The sequence below is a fragment of the Triturus cristatus genome, chromosome 5_2 (genome assembly GCF_964204655.1).
Source record: "Triturus cristatus chromosome 5_2, aTriCri1.1, whole genome shotgun sequence".
NCBI lineage: Eukaryota > Metazoa > Chordata > Amphibia > Caudata > Salamandridae > Triturus > Triturus cristatus.
In genome coordinates, this window is record NC_140588.1 from 980,623,702 (window position 1) to 980,644,204 (window position 20,503).

Here is a 20,503-nt window from a genome sequence, read left to right on the forward strand (position 1 = left end):
TTAGATTTTCAAAGGTTGTTCTACTATTACGATTGCCTCGAGGAGACATCAGTTTTTGGTGTAAATCCCTGTCTACATATGTTTGTAGATAGGAATTTGTGCCAACACTCATGGGTGGTTGTATGAGAATGCCCATGTGCCATCCTTGGTACACCCCCTTGATGCAAAGTAGTGAAGTGTAGTGCATACCTCTACCTTAAGTATAAGGCAACTTTCCAACCCAAATCGCGATTTACATTGGGAAGTAAATCTGACATCACTTTGCGCAAGGATTGTGTCAATTCTGTGATGCAATCCTGGTGCAAGATGTTGGTTAATCTGGGTTTTAGATGCAGTTCTAGTCCCTGTGCCTATGGACATCAGGAGTCCTTCAGATGTCTTTCTCTATCAGTCGGACAGAATTCTTCTTTTTATTATTCTTACACGACCAGGAAGGGTCTGAGGAGTTGGTGTTGCGATGCTATTTTATCCTGTGAATAAACCAGTGGTTGGTGAATCCCCTATACCAGCCCAAGCAGAATCCCTATGAAACCTCAGCCTCCTTTTTACAGCAGTCCCTCTTTCACCGTACTCTAAACTTTCCTGAAGTTTGTCATTCAAGATTGCTCTCATCGGGCCCTTTATGTGGAACTTGGTGTCTACTTGGTCTTGGCACCAGGCGCTCAATTTCGATTATCCTGTTAATTACTTTCACCCCTGCTAGTGACAGAGAAGAATGACTGAGAAACCTCTGTGGCACTTAGGTCCCTATTTGGGATCATCATGAGAAAGCAGAGGCTGCTATGGCAGTCCTTTGTGTTACCATCTCATCATCCCTCCTCCCAGATAATACAGTCCAGATAAGTGGTTTGTGTTTACAAGTAGAGTTCTGTTCCATATTGAACAAGCATTGGCATAGCCAATAGGTCTCGCCTTTGGGACCTTATAAGTGTTTAGCCAAGCAACAGTTGCATAACTAAACACTTATAAGGTCCCAAAAGCGAGACCTATTGGCTATGCCGTGCGGCCGTGAAAGTGATCGCGATTGCGATCAAACATCAAAGCGGCCGCTAAAGTGAAAGTAATCGCGGTAAAAGTGGTGCCAGCACGCCCGCGCACATGCACTGTAGCTCTAGGCTGGCCTGGTAGCACTTTTTGGAGCCTTCTCAATAAGTCTCGCCAGACCAGCGCATGCACTGGGTCAGGCGAGACCTAAAAAACAAAGGGATACATTCAAACTAGGAAGAGTTTGTAAATAATGCAATCACTGCGAAGGATAGGCGAATTAATAAAGTAATCCTACACATTTCTTTATATGCCAGACACTGCATTTCACCATGTGAGCAGCGCATAAAGCCAGGCAGTCTGGTTATCATTGACCTAAAATTCCTGACTGTACACTGAACCATGATGAAGAAGATCACAGTAAATGGCGGGAGTACCTCCAACAAACTGTGCTGCTCCCATGAAGCGTCCTGTCATCCTGGAGATGAGGTCTTCCATGCAACAGCCAAGAGTGGCTACCATGGCCACCATCAGGAGCAGCGCGCACCCGGTGCCTGTCACCACGGTGCAGATCTGCCAGGACAGGCTGGGGATGGCGCTGAAGCTGGCATACCTCCCGCACTCTTCTACCATCACCACCTGCTTCTCCTCCGTCTGGGCCGGGTAGGTGCATCTCCGAAAGGTGCTGAAGGAGACGGGCTTGCCCATCTGCGAGCCGAAGAGCCAGTAGGGCATGAAAAAACTGGTAGAGCTGGCGGCAGCGGTGAGGAAGGACAAGACGGCCCAGAGGGCTCCAACTGGAGTCAGGCTGCTCCCCATCCTGCTGGACCGACGAATTGTATTTGGTGGCTCAAAGGATTACCATAAAGAGATCTCAACCTCAGGACCTTCCTGGTCCTTGCAGTCAACAGTGGCTGACTTTGAACAAGCAATCAAGGCACTTCCATCAGACTCATTCTTTAACTTGGGGGCAGTGAAAGCAACCCCTCTGCTGGCACAAACCGAGACAGGCTGATCACCCAAACTGACTGCAATGCCTTCTCACCATCTGTAAGTAAAAAAAAAAAGAAAAAGCATTAAAGACACAAACCTGACAAGTTTATAAACTCTCATTTTAGAATACAGCAGGTTATCACTACCGCCTGAATATATTTTACAGTAGAGTAATATATATATATATATATAAATGAATTTGCTCGGGAGCCACAAGAGAACTGTTTTTGGCATGGTTACTGAAACATTTGCTTGCAGGCAGGTGCTGTTCTGTCACTGATTACAACAATCTCGCGAGGTAAGCCTCCTGCACAGACACTTCTGAAATGCCAGTTTTATCCTGTTTAATTAAAAAGCGAGGTCCCTCTTCTCATTTGGGACAGAGCAGGAGCCATCTGGTTGACAGACAGTCACGGGAATCAGGCTTTTAAAAGCCCTTTGAGATCCGCAGATGTAATGTTCAGAACTCGAGAACGTCACGCTCCCTTCCACACTGCTTTACAAGAAGCTGACATTATTCTTCAGGAAAAAAACAGTAGCAAACTTAAAAATGGACCTAATGCACAAAACACAAATGGTCGGATTCACAAAAATGTAGATTTGCAGGAGTAAAGTAAGCAAAGCTCAATTTACGTTTCCTCATTTTCATAAACTACTTTGTGGGTATTCTCCTACACATACTTTCAACATGCTGAAAGTATGCACATCATAATGCAAGTATATATATGCTTAGTATTCACATACATTTCTAGATCCTTCAAAACCTATGAGTCGAGAAGTCCAAGAAAACCCAAGCGCTGATCCTCTCCCACATAAATGCTGGCAATACGGGGCTTGCTGACATGCCTGACTCTGCTATGGCTGCCTTTAACAGTGCCTGCCGCACCACTGCCGTCTCTTCAAAGGACTAAGGATCCAAGACTTCATCACTCAAAGCCCTGGTGCCCCTCCATTGGCTGCCCCTCCAAACCAACATCATTGTCAGGAACTGCTACATCGCCATCAAGGCAGTGACAGTCAGTGTAGCACCCACATCACCTTTCAGAAAAACCAAGCATCTCAAGGGACCAATGATGGAACAAAAGAAGCTACACCAGCATCAGGCTTAAAATGACAAAGAGCACAATGGAAAGAACCAGAGCAACTCTTCTCAATCCATGCACCTAGGATCTGGAGCAAGATTCCTGCTCAGATATTCCGACCTTAATACAGACATTTCATCGAAGAGCTTAAGAAAGATCTCTCCCTCCACTGATAAGGATCATCCTGCAGCCGCGGACGCTGCAGGTAAGAGCGGTGGGGCAGCTGGAGAGGGATTTCGAGAGACGACCACAAGGGGAAAATTAAATAAATAATTAATTTTCCCTCGTGATCGTCTCTCGAAATCCCCCCAGCTGGTCCCACCGCCCCACCGCTCTCATCTGCAGTGGCCGCGGCTGTCATCCTTACCCCTCCAGCCACCGCTCATGAGATTTTCATCTCCACGCCACGTACACACATTATTTTCAGTACTCCTGACAGTATGTATTACTCTCACTTCCCCTGTTGATCCTCTTGAGTGTGGGTTCTCAGGGCTCACCCCATTGCATCATTTCTTCAATGGCTATGTTGAGCAGCTGTCCTGGCTCATCCACTCTGCTAGCCTTGGATTCTGCATCTACTAGACACTTCTATGAGATGCATGGCACCTGTGGGCTGTAGAACAGGACAAAGTCCCTGACACGGAAGGAGAAAACGCCTGGCACACTAGCGACATTTGATGTTTTCGGTGTAAACAACAAGGTACTGTACCAGGCTAACATCGCTTAAATATCATCCGACAAAAAGCATTGTCTCTTAAATAGCATTTTCTAAAATTATCACCCAGTTGTAGTTGATAAAAGACAATATAACGCCTGTGGAATTATATTTTGTAAACAATATTGAGAACACAATATTTATATCAGACAATATTTTGGTTATCAATATTCTGACATTTGGGAATTTATTGCTGAGTCAGAAGAAAGAATGTTGCGCAAGCCCTTGAATGTGACAGCTCGCTTGTCATTCAGCTGTGCCAGCAGTGCATCCGGCACACCGGAAAATGCACTTTGGGCACAGAGACCTGCCTCTGATCTATGGATAGAGTGTGTGGTGGTCCACGGGTTACCACCCGGGGAGCCAGTAGGCCACTGGCCAGTCTCTAAAGGAGCCTCTTGGTCCTTAATCCATCCATGGCCTAATAATTGCCATAACTGCAGTATTGTGGCCACCCGCACTAAGAAAGTTGAAATGCATCACATCAACATTAGAGGTCAGGGATAAAGAATTGTCAGCTCTGAGTTCAAGACATTTGAATTCCATGTCTGAGAAAGGACAGTATTCCATGTTAGCAGGCCCGAGTCATTTCAGTAAGATCTGTGTCACAACAGAGGAAGTTACCTGAGTGCCATTACATCACAACCACCATTATACTGCAAATATGAATCAAAATCTATCTATCAATCAATCAATCTATCTATCTATCTATCTTCTGTTTGTGTAGCTATCTTTTCTCTCTCTCTCTCTCTATATATATAGATATATATATATATATATGTGTGTGTGTGTGTGTGTGTTTATATATATAATTCACTTAAAAAACCATAGGTTTCACACATGTTATAGTTAGCTGTACATTTCACTCGTAAAAAAACAATGAAATTCCACGTTATAGTTAGATCAGGTAACCATAACTTGCGCGCCCACAATAAACTGCTGATGACGTCACATATTACATCACTCATGACATGGTCAGTGACATCACTCATCACATCAATGATGACATCTGAAATGACACATTGTGGATTGCGGTCGCGCAAGTTATAGTTACCTGATCTAACTATAACGTGGAATTTCATTGGTTTTTTACGAGTGAAATGTACAGCTAACTATAACATGTGTGAAACCTATGGTTTTTTAAGTGAATTTGCAAGGTTTTTTAAATGCTAATTCCTAACTATAACGTGTGTGAAACCTATGGTTTTTTCAGTGAATTTGTACGGTTTTTGAAATGCTAAGTTATGTATTTATTTTTTATTTTTTTTCTGGTTTTTCACCGTGCGCACACCCTGCGCGCACCGTGCGCCCACGTTGCGCAGTTCATACCGTGCGCGCCTCGCCTTTTTTTACACAGTAACAATTGTATTTCTTCCCTTGCGGGTCCTTCAATTTATTTAATAAATGTGATTGTTATTTCGTTTTTTTCATTTTTTTACCGTACGGGCACTCCGCGATTTTTTTTTAAAATTATTAAATGTATTTTTCGTACTTTTTGGTCCTTCGTGGACCCCCTGACAAACGCTAGGGGGTCTGCAACTCTCTCCGTTGCCCCCTTTTCACGTTATCCACCTTTGTTTTTCAGTGCGAGAGACAGAAAATGGCGGCCGACGCTTTCTGATTTCGACCGATTCGAATGTTTACAGTCATGTAACCACCAATCAGAATTGATCTCGCGCACGGCACCGTACGCGTACGGTAAGCTTACCGTAAGCGCACGGAGCGCGCTTACAGATGCTATTTTCTCAGGACCTACTGAACAGATTTACACCAGACCTGCAAAAGGCACATCTCTGACCTGAGGACTACCTCTCTGCCAAATTTCAAGTAATTCTGTTCAGCCGTTCGGGCTGTAGCTCGGACTAAAGGTCCTATGGGAAAATGCATGGGGAAAACGCGTTTTGGGACCCCCCTTTTTTCTCAGCCCCCGCTTGACGAATCCCCCCGAGACTTTCAGGGTAGGAGCGGAGCGGAGCGCCCCACCTATTTTGAAAATTTCGCGAGGATTCGTCAACCGGCGCCAAAGTTATTCCAAATAGAATGTTGCGGATTTCCTATGGAAACACGGTCCTAACTATAACTATCTACTGGCGACCGCCAGTAGATAATATATAAACACATATTCACATGTGAATGTTTTATTAATTGAATTACAATTGAGACAGATAATATTGTTGTTATATATAAAGTATACATCATCGATTTTGTTGCTGAGGAAGCCACCAGACTCAGATTTTGAAGGTATGTGTTTGAGTGTGTGGGGGCTTAGGGAGAGTTACTCGTGAGAGGGGTAGCCCCAAAGGAGTCATGATGCCTCTCCCCTCTGTCAACAATGGTAATTAACAGCATGTTACACTCTGCACATCTGCATATATGGTTTATACCATGGCACTTTTGTTGTGTGTATTTGTTTTGAAATGTAACCAATACCATGCAAGGGTTTAAATGTGTGAACTACAAGCAAATCACATTGAGGAATATTTCTGACTGTGTTTCCCTTCTTGCCTTCTTGTAAGGATTTTCTTAAAAGTTAGATACATTGTACGAATTTGTGGCAGCCTCCTGTACACTTTATTTTTAATTACCCATTCCAAAATAGAGGACGGGCAGTCTCGGACGATGAATAAAAAAAATAACACAATGTGGGATGCCATGCAATTTGCAGCAAGCGAGCAGCCCGGTACCAGTAGGCAGCTGCCAAATCTTCAGAACAAATAATTTGTAAAAAGTATGGGGAGCAGAAGGAGTGCGCGTGGAACATATGTTAGCAGCCCAGTACTACGGTGCAACTGCCAGAGTCTTACAAAAAGTAGTCAATAAAATATAAATGAAAAAAGGATGCATGATGGAGGCCCTGGGGAGCAAATGCAACCCGCCCCATAGCAGTGTACAGCTGCCGGGCCCTTGAATAAGGAAAACTCAAGATGAATACAAAAAATAAAAGTGTGTGCGTGGAAAAAGCAATGCACTCCTTTGGAGTGCTGAAAACACAAGGAAAAGTAGTTCTCCCTACGTCAGCAGCTGAGGGATCCAACTCTACCAATCGAAATATTGCGAGCTCAAAATGCTTCTTTGACAGGAAAAACTCAAAAATACAGAATGAAGCCATAGTCAGAAGCAGAGTACTGAGATGGAAAAGAGAGCCATTGTATCTTGAGCAAGAGGTGGACGCAAAGCCCATTCTATGTTTATATTGAATACAATCCATCTGCTCACCAAAAGACATCTGAAGTTGTCCATAGGTGAGACCTAAAAGCAGCAGCTTCCTTCAAGAAACAGGTGGAACTGGATATATACAGAGACAGGATGACTGAGGTTATTGAGAACAAGGTATGTGTTAGTTTTGGCCTCCTTGGCGTGGTTTTCCCCCTTCTTTGCCTTCAGAGCTCAATGGAGCTCAGGCCGGCTACAGGGACCCAGTTAGGTCCGCTGAACAGAGTACCTTAAATCCTAGTTTGCTGAGCTTTGTTAGGATTGTACTGAAGTGTTGGTGTCTGAGGTCCAGTATTTATACCTAGTTGTGCCTTTGAAGTGGGGAGAAGCTTCTAGAGGCACGCCTTTGAAGTGCACAGGTGCCCTGTCTTCTTGTTATGTTATACCATATTTGTACAGCCCACATACACCAAAAACATTTCTTGCCACTGGGTAGATCGTGTACCCACAATTGTGACTGCAACAAGTGTGTTAAACGAATGACCAGTTATCTAAAAACTTTATTTACATATTTACAGTGCTTAGCATGAAGCGTTATAAGAACTATTCATCCTTATGCAAGAAACTGTGAGGACCTGTACATGTTAGCAATATGAGTCTCAGTTTAGGGCAGCATCGCACATAGAACTGTAGCCCCAACTTTAACTGCTGGAGCATTGTGCCCCAGTGACCGACCACCACCCCCAATGCCTGAAAAGGCCACAAAGCTCTCACACTGTGCATGACTTGGATCATTATTGCTGGCAGGACACAGGAGTGGAGTGAGAGATAGCGATGGGCCCTCTGCACCTGTTATGCCCAGTATGTGGCAGTGCCAAGTCATGACCTGAGTAAGGAAATGTTAGACCTGTCAGCCATAGGATGTTCTTCCTTCAAACTTTTTGCCTTCCTCCTCCTATTTTTCTTGCTGAATTCAGTTTTGTTGGCCTTGGGGCTCTGCGCACCAGTGCTAAAGTGCTTGTGCTCTCTCCTTTAAACATGGTGAAGGTACCCAAGTTACCTGAGCAGTTTGGCAGATCTGACACCATGTACTGTCTTCTTATAATATTTAGGTGACCGGAAAGAGGACTCTCCCAGCATCTTGTTGAGAAAGCTTAGCACTACAAAACCGAAAGTGGCGCTGACTTGTATTAGGACTTCAAATATATTGCAGAATACTACAATATAAGGTAAGCCAAAGGCGAAGCAATGTATATAGCGTTTGTTAATAAGGTACTCGGAGTAAGAGCATCACTAATGTGAAATAATAGACAGAATGGCATGTTATCTGTCTACCCTTCACAGATATTTGTAAGACCGTTTCCAAATAAGTGAGGTCCAGTTCAGGCAGTTATTTAATCAATTGCCCCTCGAGCATATAAGTATCCTTAATGACAGGTAACTAGCAACATTTTTACCATAGACATTTAACAAAGGGATAGCAGCTCTTGGAGTTGATACGGGGTGAAATAGTAGCATCCTCGCATTCTCCTTGTATATTTTAACACAAAATCCTTGCCCTTATACCCTTAGGAATGATTGTGAGAAATGGTCATCTTAATATAGGCCCTTGACCATAAGATGATGAAATATAACAGCACCTGGGGTTCTCTGTCTTAGCACACTGTCTTATAGCCACACTGACCATAATATGCCAGTCAGATTCTTAAGGGGCACTCTGTTAATATGTGCAAACATATGGGTATTGCTAGAAATCGAGTACTATTGCTTACTCTTTTCTAAACACACCTGAACTTTCTTTTCCTCACATGGATATGTACACCACTAACTTCAAGCAATAGAGGCAAAAGCCTCAATTATGACAAATGTTTTGAAGTGGTACATTCGCCTGATATATTAGTATAAATTGGAGAAATGTAAGATATCTCCAGGGGTTCCTATAAAAGCAGTTAAGATTGATTATCTTTCTCGTTTACACTTGCAGAATTTTCTTCCCCCTCCTTCCACCCCTTATTAAGCAATAAAGAACAGGTCCTGAAGAAGATGGTTTTCAAATAATTATACCACTGAAATGTACGTCGACCGCAGAGAGAGTGCGACACCCCAGCTCTCAGCACAGCGACTGAGGGTTGATTTTATCACCCGGTTTCCCATCTGTGCATGCAGTGTTGTTCTGAGGTTCAGAGTGTGAATGTACTGAGTGCAAGAGATATGATTGTTGAGTTGAGAGAGGTGAATGTATGTGGGGATGTGTTGAATTTATCTGTTATCATTTCACTGAATGTGATCTTAAAAGTACTAAAATTATTGAATGTACAGCATTATTTGACAAATGATGACAGTCATCGTGTTGTAATTGAAAAAAAATGTAGATATACAAAAAAAATTATTTTAATATGTGAAATACTAAAAGTAAAAAAAAAATGAAAAAATTGAAATAAAACATGTGATAACAAGTAACTATTCTGTGTGGAGAACTATGTCCATTATGCCCCGTGTTTGAGCTCTGAGAAGTCGTTATTTAAAGAAATTGAGGTCTTGAGGGAACACTACTTTGGTAGTTTTGCTTGGTTCTTTTTCTTCCCCCTGTTTCCTGACCTGCCAAGTTATCTTCTAGGGGGGTGCCTTGATAATTCATGAAGTTAGGTTACACCCAATTGGCATGTTTAAATTACTTGTAAGTCCATAGTAAACTGTCACTAAATATACCAAGGGCCTGTACATTTAATGCTACTAGTGGGCTTGTAGCACTGTTCGGCCATCCACTTAAGTAGCCCTTTTTACATGTCTTAGGCCTGTCATTGCTGTGTGTGCAGTTTTAAACTGCCATTTCGACGTAGCAAACTAAACCTTTAGCCTGGCCTAAATCGTAATTTTTGATACATATAAGTACATAAATACATATACGTACATTAGGTTAGGCCCTAAACAGCCCATAGGCTTGGTAGTGAAAAACTCATGTTTCACTACTGTAGGGCCTGCCTCTCTAATAATATAACATTAGGTTACCTTATTACATTTAATAAGTGATAACATTCAATTGGGAGCAGGTAGGAAAGTTGAATCTGGTCTCTAAAGAAGTTTAATTTAAATTTCTCTTTAATAGTAAAGTCGAATTCTGAAAATTGCACTGTTAGAAAGGTGGCATTTTCTTGTCCTAACCACTTGGTACCTGCAGCCTGTATCCTGGGTCACATAGCTTGGTGTAGCTGGCAGTTAGTCTCTGTTTATTACTCCCAGACAGTGAGACATAGGGGGAATAGTTTTAGGTATGGGCAGGAGGGGCCATCTTTGACTTGAAAGGGGGGAGGAGCTGTCACCTACCACAATTGAATATCACAAAGGCTCTGCCTCAGTACACTCACAAAGGGTTTCTTACTAGTCTTTTGTGCTCCCAGACAAGCTAGGGCCATGGCAGAGAGGGAGGAAATTCTAGACACATTTGAGGGTAGAAACTTCCAGAACCTTCTCTTACTTCAAAACTGACACCAAGTGTAAATATTGGAACCTCAGACCCAACCATTTAGTACACCTGTAGAAGACTCAGAAGGACTGCTGCGCTGCTCTAATGCAAAAAGGACTGCTACTCTGCTGCTTTGCTGTCTGAGTGAAAAGGACTGGACTTGCATCTTGAACCCAGGGCCACCAGAGTGACTTCAAGGGATAGTTGGCTGGCCTCCTGATCAGAGCCACAGAGAAAGAACCCAGCACCTGGACTCAGTCTGCTGTTAGTCTTGGCCCCCAAGTGGTGCCACACCAGTACTGGACCCAAGGAATTGGACCCAAAGGTGCTCTGCCACCCCAGCTGTGGCCCAAGCAAAATGAACGCAGCGCGATGCAACGCTCTGCAGCCTCACATTGGAACCAGCGCTGCACAACATATCCCTGACATAGGAAATCACAGCTCCTCGGAACTGCCGCTACATGACGCATCCTTGGTGCAGGACCTTGCATTGTCGCCCCTTAGCTCCCCAGAAACGCTGCTGCCCGACACGACCTCGCCTCACAGCTCCAAATCAACGCTGCACAAAGCATCCTCGACGAGGAACTTTACAACGCTCCACAACTAGGATTTAAGATACTTTGTTCAGCAGGCCTAACGTGGTCACTGTATCCATATCATAAAAAAATGCCAGTGCCAGTAAATCCAATGCTAAAATTCGGGATCAATATAAAAAGATGTACTTTCCGTGATGGGTCTCCACCAGACAAAGATAATATGGGAACTAACAATCCCCTAGCGAGATTTCATCCCCAAGGCAGTAAAGCCTGTACATAGTATTGGTGGTAGTATGATCAGAATCAGGGTGATGTTCCGATGTAAAGACCATTCTCTATAGGGTGATAGATTACTGCAACAGTTTGACATTTTCTATTTGCATTTGAATTCACCACTTGGGTGGTCGGTGATCAATCTGAAATGGGAAATTAGTCCCATAGAGGCCCCCTGGAAATCAGCTCTGTCAAGGGACCCTTTGACAAATCAGAGGTAGTACCCAGTGAAACCTAAAAAGGCTTTTACTTGGCTCTGGGAATTGGGAGACTCTCAGGCGCTAACGATCTGGCTCCTAGATGGAGAGGCTGCACATAACCAGCTAACTTGTTAGCCAAGGTACATCACAGAAATTTTCCTTATCTGGCCGTTACTGGTGTTGATAGTCAGGCCTGTCTCCTGCAGAATCTAAAGCATTTCCTGGAGATGCACCAGCTGGTCCTTCCAACTGGAGCTGTAGACAGCAATGTTGCCCATGTAAGAAATCCTGAAGATTTCCAGTCAAGACAGGACCCAGTTTAAAAGCCTCTGAAAGATGCCTGGGGCATTCCTCAACTCAAAAAGCATCACTTTGAATTGAATATGTATCCCCGATATACAGAACACAGACTTATCTTTAGCACCCTTGGTTAGACCAATCTAAATAAAATGTACTTCAAATTTTGGCACCCCTAACCTGTTGATGAGCTCATCAGTCCGAGTATGAGCAGGGGGATGCGGAACTCACAGAGTTCCAGCCGCAAAATTCCGCTGAGTTACCAAAAAACTCCAAAAGTTTCCACAGAGTTCCATGAGTGGCTGAGCTTGGGCACATCGCGCTGCTCGCTCCGATTTTTAGCACCAGGAGCTTGTCCCTCACTTTAAAATCAGTGCGAACAGCACCACACAGCGCGCCGGAGGGCGCAGCTTCTTTCTGAAGCTCAAGTAGATTTTCTACTCAAGTGGCAGCTTTCTCAACATGAGTGGCAGATTTTTCAACGCACGCAGTAGCGACCTGCAGTGACTGTCCATGTTAAGGAATCTCGCAAGTAGGTGGTCTAGTGCTCGAGTTTCTCACTTGCACTAGCCAACTTAATGTTGGTGAGCCACATTTCCGTTGGTTTACATATAGGGGTGAGCAGTAAACGCCACTCTTCCTGGCAAACTTTGCAGAGTTTTGATCACTCCATGTTCCACTTGGGAAATCTCTGCCAACTTCCGCGTGGTGGAGTTTTTTGTCGCATGCAGCTCGCCAACGTTAAGTCAAGCGTAACGCGCAGTAGACAAAACTCTGCGAACTCCGCCAGAGGAGCAGAGTTTACCGCCCACCCCTATGTGAGGTGGATGTCAGTCTTGGTGGCTGAGTTGAGTTCCCTGCAGTCCACACAGAGCCTCAGTTCAGGGGTTCCTGCAGATGGCTTTTGATACAAGAATCACTGAACTTAAGTGTTTAAGTATCCCATCGCCTAACATTTTAGAGACCTCATGCTTCAATCTGTGCCACTAGAATTAGGCTACACCTGACTGCCCCAATCAGGGCAAAACCGGCCTTGGGTTGCTTGTGTTCCCGTTTGAAGAGGATCTGGCTTAGCAGTTTGGGCTGAACTGTTCCTCTTGGAGCAGGACCAAGTCTGGCTTGCATATGGCTGGACCTAATCTGAGGTGGCATGGTGAATGAAAGAATGATGGGTTGGAATGCCCAAATTGCAATCATTCCACCCATCACCTTTTGTGTGTTTGATGTGACACCATAAGTGACCGAAGGTTTGCCCAGACATGAGTCCCTTGCTCACTGTGCCACAGGAACCAAGCCACACTCGACTGAAAAGCCCAAATCAGGATGCTTGTGTTTCTGTTTGAAGAGGTCCTGGCTTGGCAATTTAGGTTGGACTGTTCCTATTGGAGCAGGACCAAGTCTGATTTGCATATGGCTGGTTCTAATCTGAGGTGGCATGTTGGGCAAAAGAACAATGGATTAGAAAGCTACATGAGTGCCAGTCATTTGACAAATTGCAAGCATTCCTTCCATCACCTTTTGTGTACTGATTGGTTGTTTCTGTTCTGGTTCCAAGAGGACCTGGCCTGGCAGATCAGGTTGTACTGTTCATATTGGAGAAGGACCAAGGCTAATTTGCCTACTGATGGATCTAATCTGAGGTGGCATGGTGAGTAAAGGACACAGAAAAGTGATGGATGGAATGCTTGAATTAATGCCCAGACTTAGGCCCCATGCTCACTGTGTCACTAGAACCAGGCTGCACCCGGATGATGAGCCCATAACTAGGGCAAAACTGGTCCTGGGTTGCTCGTCTGCCGGTTCAGGGAGGACTTGGCAGTTCGGGTTGGACTGTTCCTATGAGGAACAGGGTCAAGACTGTTTTGAATATAGCTGGGTCTAAACTGAGGTGGCATGGTGAGTAAAAGAATGATGGGTTGGGATGCTACCCCGAGTGGTTGCCAGTGGCTAGACAAATTGCAAGCATTCCTCCCATCACCATTTGTGTGGTGAGCAAAAGAGCCCTGGGTTGGAATGCTACCCCTAGCAAGTGCCAGTGGTTAAACAAATTGCTACTCCTCCCATCACCTTTTGCGTGTTTCATGCAGTCTCTCACCTTGTTTAACAGCCTTTTTGATTGCCTTTTTGGCAACTCAGAGAGCTGAACCAGTAACTGGCTACCAATTAGCTGCTCCTTTTTCGTAAGGTTGGTACTACTCAATCCATTCCCTCCATCTTTTTTATTGTGTTACATAAGAACAGGGTGGGGCTCAATCTCCTCTTCATCTCCACCATCTGTCACCATCAATATATCCATTTAATGCATGTAATAATGGGGTGTAAGGTAGGTGTCATGAAGAGCCTGGTGGATGTTTCTCAGAGTGGTGAGATAACCAAGGGACAAGGACACTTTGCTAAACTTCTCCTGCAAAGTGTAAGGTCTGGATCACTTATCTTGGAGTGCCATGGTTCCACTCAGTCTACCATCCAAACGTTTTTTTCTGGTTATTATTCAATGATAGTTGCCTTCTGAACATATTGGAGCCAATTCACAATGAGTAGATGAAGCAGTGTTATTACATGTACTCATAAATGCTTTGTGAATTGACCGTTTAAGCTTTGAGCTTCTTCTGAATGAATGCTTTGATTTTGGTGGCTCTTCTTTTTTAATGATGACTCTTTTGGCACAGAAGAAAACCATTTATCTTACTCATCAATATTCTAAACTATGGAGCGAATTCACAAAAGCATTTATGAGTATGTGAAGCATTACTACAGGACGACCACTTCATATACCTTTAAATGCCTATGTGAATTGGCTTCACCATTGTTTGATCAGCTCTTGTCTGACGCCAAATTCTTGTTGGCTTTTTTCATGAACTAGAGCATCTTTGACCTCAGCCCTAGTGAATAGTCCATGATAGCTTGTGTCTTGGTTTTCGAGAGGTTTTTCCACACCCCCTTTCTTGCACCGCATTCAAGGGGCCTTCTACAGCGATCCAAATAGAAGTTAACAGCAGCTGAATCCAAACCTTTCATGTAGAACCTCCCTGTAGGCAAACAACAGACATGGTACAAGATATTCAACTTTCGCTTGAAATTTTTTCCAGCCCAGGATCATCTCACATGGCTTCATGTTTGTTAACATGAAGTTTGTTCCCTGTCGGAAATGGTCTCCTTATGGAATCTAATGAGTTAAAGATACTCAGCAGAGCTTTGGCTAATATGTGCACGGTCACTATCCAGAAAGGTACTGGCTCACGATAGCTAGTGGAGTGATCCACTATCACCAGAATAAACCTGTTAATTCAGGAAGTGTTAATTCAGGAAGTGCTATGGTCAGGGTCACTGGAATTATGAGATTGTGCGGATGTGGCAATTTTTGCATAATTATAGATTTGTTGCATTAGCAACATAATCCATCATCTGCTGCATAATCAGCAGACTTCAACAAAATAATAATTTTCTTTCTAGCACAAACAGTTCAAAGGTTACTAAAAATGCTGTGACACATACTGACGAGCAGTGGAAGCAAACCTGCAAACAGTGACTGGTCACCTATCTGTAGCTTATTGCTATATGTGGATGTTCAACTGGTACTGAAGAGGTGCAACTAATGCCCAGACAATTTTAACAAGTTTAAAAATTACAAAATAATGAAATAATACTATCCCAAAATGTGCTGCATAATGCGGCATAATTTGCCTTCTTTCTTGCCACATAAATTACTCGACTCTGCCGCATAATTTGTCCCTCTACGTCCGCATGATTCCAGTGGCCCTGGTTATGGTCCAGGGTTCTGACAAAATCCCGCCACATACTCTAAAAAGGCATCTCCACCACTGTGAATGTAATAAGAGGTGGAGTTATGCCATCCTCCTGATATTGAAATAACGGATTATAAAGGAGCAATAGAATTCCTTCACCGGAGCTCCAATCTTGGGCAAGAAGAAGTGACTCACTATACTCTTGGTCATGCCTACATTTCCAGCCATGGGTTAATCAAGCAAGAAGGCATTGAAACACTTGAGCTACAAAAGACACTGTCCCCTCAGTAAATGTTGAACAATCCACTGTGCTCCCCCTTCTCTTGTGCATCAGCTTGTGCAAAGGTCCTCCACAGTGGGGCACTCCCTTTGAGCCTTGCAGATGTCAGCTTGAGTGGATCCCTGCTCTGCCTTTTCCTCTGACAGTATGCCTGGGATATGATGACCACAGCACCAACCCATAGCTGCATGGGTTCATTTCCCACCCTCTGCCATTGAGGAGTCTCCCAGATCATTTCTTAGCAGACATTCAACAGAAAGGGCAATGCTAGTATCAGCTTTCAAAAGCTCTGTGACCTCCTACCCCACCCTAAGGTGGCTATTTCTAGGGGATATAACTTTACCTGATTGTCTGCAGTGATCACATGGTGTAGCAAATAGGGTATATTCTGCTCTGAAGGCATCTGTTTGTCTACCACTTCACCACTTATTTCATACTGTCCTGCGTCTCTCTGTTCCTCAACTTGGATCCTATAGAAAGATGGGCGCTGTCTGTACTCCTTCATTGTGTGAAACATAGAGGCTGTAGGCTCAACTTCCAGCCCATTCACAAAAACTAAGATAGCCTCTACCCACTAACTGTTCTCTCTGTCAACTTCCACTCAAACTTTGCACTAGCATTGACTGCCCACCACTGGAGGGCTTCTTTGAGCAAACAGAGTCTCATTTCTTATGCCCCAGCTGCAGACAGTCTCTTAGTGTGATTACCCTTCTAGACAGTCTTATGCAGCTCTTTAGACAGAAGATGTGCACGTCTAGTACTTAGGTCATTGATGCTGTGCTGTGATAGTTAAGAGGTAATGGCAATAGATGTTGAAGAGAACAGTCACACGTTAAACTTTGATGAACTTGGGAAAAGTAAGAGAGGAAGGGCGCCCATTTCAAGACATGCAGCTAGTTACGTAGAAACCAGGCAAACTCCTAGTATGTCGTTGGCCAGTTTAGAATGTAAGTGAAAGTGTAGCAGTGCTAGAAGTCATTTGTTTCTCCTGCCAGATGTTTCAATGGCATCATCCCAGCATTTGAGAAGGGTAGCTCCTGTTCTACGCAGGGGAAGACAGACTGCTATGGAATGGTGACATTGTGGGCATTACGTTGGGCTAGTAGTAGGTTATAGTTTCTCTTGGATCTTAGCCATAGTAGATAAATTCATAATGACTCTATTTTCTAGAGCAATTCAGGATGCAATAGTGGTTCAGACGAAGGGCAATAAGGAAACATGTTTGTGGAGGATAGACCGTTTTGATTTTTGGATGTTTGATTTATAAGAATTTCCATTGGAGGAGCCATGCTTCAGGTGCGCCCATTGAGGAGAATAGCAGATGAACACTGAAAGGTTCCAAGTTTTTCCCGTTTAACATTTTCATTCGCTGTAATTAGTCTGTGCAGGGATTTTGATCATGCTCTTTGTGGTGCAGGATACAGATGTGATTAAACTGTGGCCATTGTTGGTTGGGATGGATGGAACAGTTGTGGTTTGGGGGCCTGTGGGCTTAGAGTTATGAGCTTTTGTTTTGTTAAATATAGTTGAAAATGCTGGTCATTCTGTTGATGATGATGAAGGGGATTGACAGGTCATCACAAGGTAGTTGAAATTCATACATTGGAGGGTCTGGTGGGATATATTCATTGACGTACAGAGAGCTTTTAAAAGTACACACACGGGGGACCTATAGCGAGCTCATCTTGTAGGCAGCTTAGTTGTATATTTAGGTGACTGTTCTATGGAGCTACAGGTTTACTGTGTTTGAGGTTTTCTCCATCCTATTTCAGCAGAATCAATGGGAAACTACCAAGAATGAGAAACATTGGCAGTGATGGGAAGGTTACTAGAGCTATTACAATTGTTTCTGAGTTAAATAATCTGAAGAAATTCCACATTGGCTCTGAGCATACATTTATCTTTAGGAACAATGGTCCCTGTGGGTCTCTGCTGATTGGAGTTATTTTCAGGGACATTAAGAGTTTTGAATTGAGAGGGGCAAGAAATCACTTCCATCTATACAGCCAATAACCAGTACATACATTCCAGACAATAGTGAATTATTTGGACTGTGAATGTAGAAAGTGTCTCAAAAATGAACCCATGAGGTTAGGAGGGAAGCAGAGACGTAGGGAGACAGAAAGGAACTTAATAAACTCTGGACTAGAAGGAATGGGGCATCTCATTAACCAGGGAAACAGATGTGAAGTATACGTTTGATGTAATATTTTTTACAGACTTCCGATGCCCTACAAATAAAAACTATTGCTTGTTTTATGAACCTAGGGCTAAATTAACATTTTTATTAGCAATTTATTCACAGACTGGTTTGCAAATGGGAATTCAATTTGCGATCCAACTTATGCACTGATTAATAGGTCACATCATAAATTGTTGTTTTGCAGGTGGGTCACAAAAAGATATGCCTAACGAATATTGATTAGCCAGGTCACAGTTTGCGGTGCCATGTGATGGGAAACAGCCTTTTACAACAAGGTTTTTACCACGCATTTAAGGTAAGTTGTGGGGGGTCTCCCCCAAAAAACATTGTTTTTAAATGAATAAACAATGTGTGGTAATGGCATCCGTTGTAAAAACAAACACGTTGTAAAAAAATATGTGCAAACAAATGTGTGGTTAAAGGCTTGTGACCTATTTCCCTGCGTTGTTCAGTCGTACAACCCCGCGTGATTGGCTGTGAATGCGGGGGTGGAGGCTTGCAAGATAACAGCAGCCTTTCATCTCTGCGTTTGGTTTCCTAAACCAGAAGCAGGTTTTTTAAAGCAGACAATGTCCATTAATGGGATCAGTGCTGATGTGTTTTTTAAAAATGTTTCTCTTTGTGAAGACATCGGTAGCACGTGGTGATCCCTTGGACCTCTTCCTGCTCCTTCGAGGCCGCTGAGATAATTGCGAATCAGTTACCAACCCCACCCAATAGTCAGTAACTGAGCAAAGGTTTGTAGCCACAATTGCAGTGACAACCCAGTGATACTTTTCATCGTGAATCCCAAATAGAAGGAGCTATGGAACTCACTTTTGTGGACTTGGACTTATTTTTCATTCATCAACCTTTGACCCAGAGTAAGAGAATAGGCAGGAAAGGGGAAAGGGGAAAGGAGAGAAGACACTGATGGAAAAAAAATGAGAAAGGGAGAAGGCAGACATGAACCTGCAAGAGGAAGATAAAGGGGCAGGGAGTGTAGGAGGGTGGATGAAAGAGTCATAAGATGGATTCAAGTCTAAACAACCTTGATATTCATTAACCCTGACTTTCGGCAGCGTCGCCGGGGGCTTCTGATAAATGTGTGCCCACCAGCACCTATTATTTTAAATTAAGCAACTCCTGGTTGTGATTCAAAATGGACCAAAAAAGACATTTTATGAGCCAGAAAGACTTTTCCAAATTGTAAAAGCACATTTATAAAATTGGAAAAAAAATTGTGTTATGTAGTCAAAAAACCCAAGCGCCTTTGTACATGAGAGCCTTAGGGCCACATGTATCAACATTTGTAATAGCAATTACCTAATTGCGATTTTCAGCTAATTGCAATTAGGTAATCGCTATCACAAGTGAATGAAACTCCAAGAGTTTCATATAGAGATACGTTGGGGGTCGCACATCGACCTACCTCATTAATACTAATGAGGTAGGTCACAATTTACGACCCTCTAGGAATCACTAAAATCATGGGGACGGTGGTCTGCTGAGGTCAGCAGACCACCATATACGTGATTGCTTTTAAAAAAGCACTTTTTTTTTTTAAGTGCAGCTCGTTTTCCTTAAAGGAAAACAGGTTGCGTTTAAAAAACAAAAATGAAAAGTTTTCTTTTCATTTCTTAAGAGCAGGCAGTGGTCTGTGGGACCACTGCCTGCTCTTTAAAAACGTTTTCGCCACCATTCCCAAAGGGGAAGGGGTCCCTTGAGGAACCATTCGCATTACCACCAACTGAACTTGGTGGTAAATTGCAAATTTTTGGCGGCCGCATCCGCGGTCACATAACAGTCCTACATACCACTGGGATTCGCTATTTGGGAGGGATGCACTAAACACTCCCCTTCCATATACCGAATAGCTAACCCTTTTTGCGATTTCGTAGCAGGTTACCGAATCGCAAAATAGGGTTTGATACATGCAAAAAGCCTTTTTTTGCATTCGGCCCATTTGCGAACGCAAAATTGGTTAATCCATGTGGCCCCTAGTTTCTAATGATAATAACAATGTAGAATGCAGTAAAATAAAACAAATGTAAGCATGCATTATTCATCTCATACAGAATTGGATTTTTTTTCGATGGGTTCCAAGTCTCCATGTAGATAATGGCAAAAAGACTGCAGCTCCCAGCTCAGGATCTCTTAGGGAGACTGAAAGCTGTGTTTTTTCCTGGGTCCTAATGTTTAACCCTCTAACATGATGCATTTCAGTGTGTTATTTGAATTACCACAGTGAGTTCCCCAGGCACTACATTTTAGAAAAGCATTGAACAGATGGGACTTCCTGGCATTGCAACAGATGCGGCGCACAAGCAGCAAGATGGAGGGCGGAGAAGGGAGTAGACAGTACTTCTGAGCTCGAAGTGGAACCTCTCGAGAGTTCTCGTAGTCAGCCTCTCGCCGCTGACATCTGCATCACCAGGACACCACATTCTAGAAGAATGTCTCATTTCAGGGATCTTACACCAGTGTAGAGTGCCTTTGCGGCCACTCTTCCCCTATGGAAAAGGACCACTCAAATTAGAGAACTAAGAAATCTGGCAACTCTAATGACTGATAGGAAAGAAACTTGAGCAAACCGGGG

The 20,503-nt window shown here is 43.5% G+C and overlaps 1 protein-coding gene across 2 annotated transcripts in view; it reads right to left on the bottom strand.

Moving 5' to 3' along the window:
- LHFPL1 (LHFPL tetraspan subfamily member 1) overlaps positions 1–20,503 on the bottom strand; it is a 222,043-nt gene that overhangs the window by 117,329 nt on the left and 84,211 nt on the right. For both annotated transcript variants that reach the window (XM_085608215.1, XM_085608216.1), the window contains exon 2: positions 1,422–2,032. In XM_085608215.1, coding sequence (XP_085464341.1) covers positions 1,422–1,803 — 382 coding nt within the window. In that variant the 5' untranslated portion in view covers positions 1,804–2,032. The remainder of the gene's footprint in view (positions 1–1,421; positions 2,033–20,503) is intronic.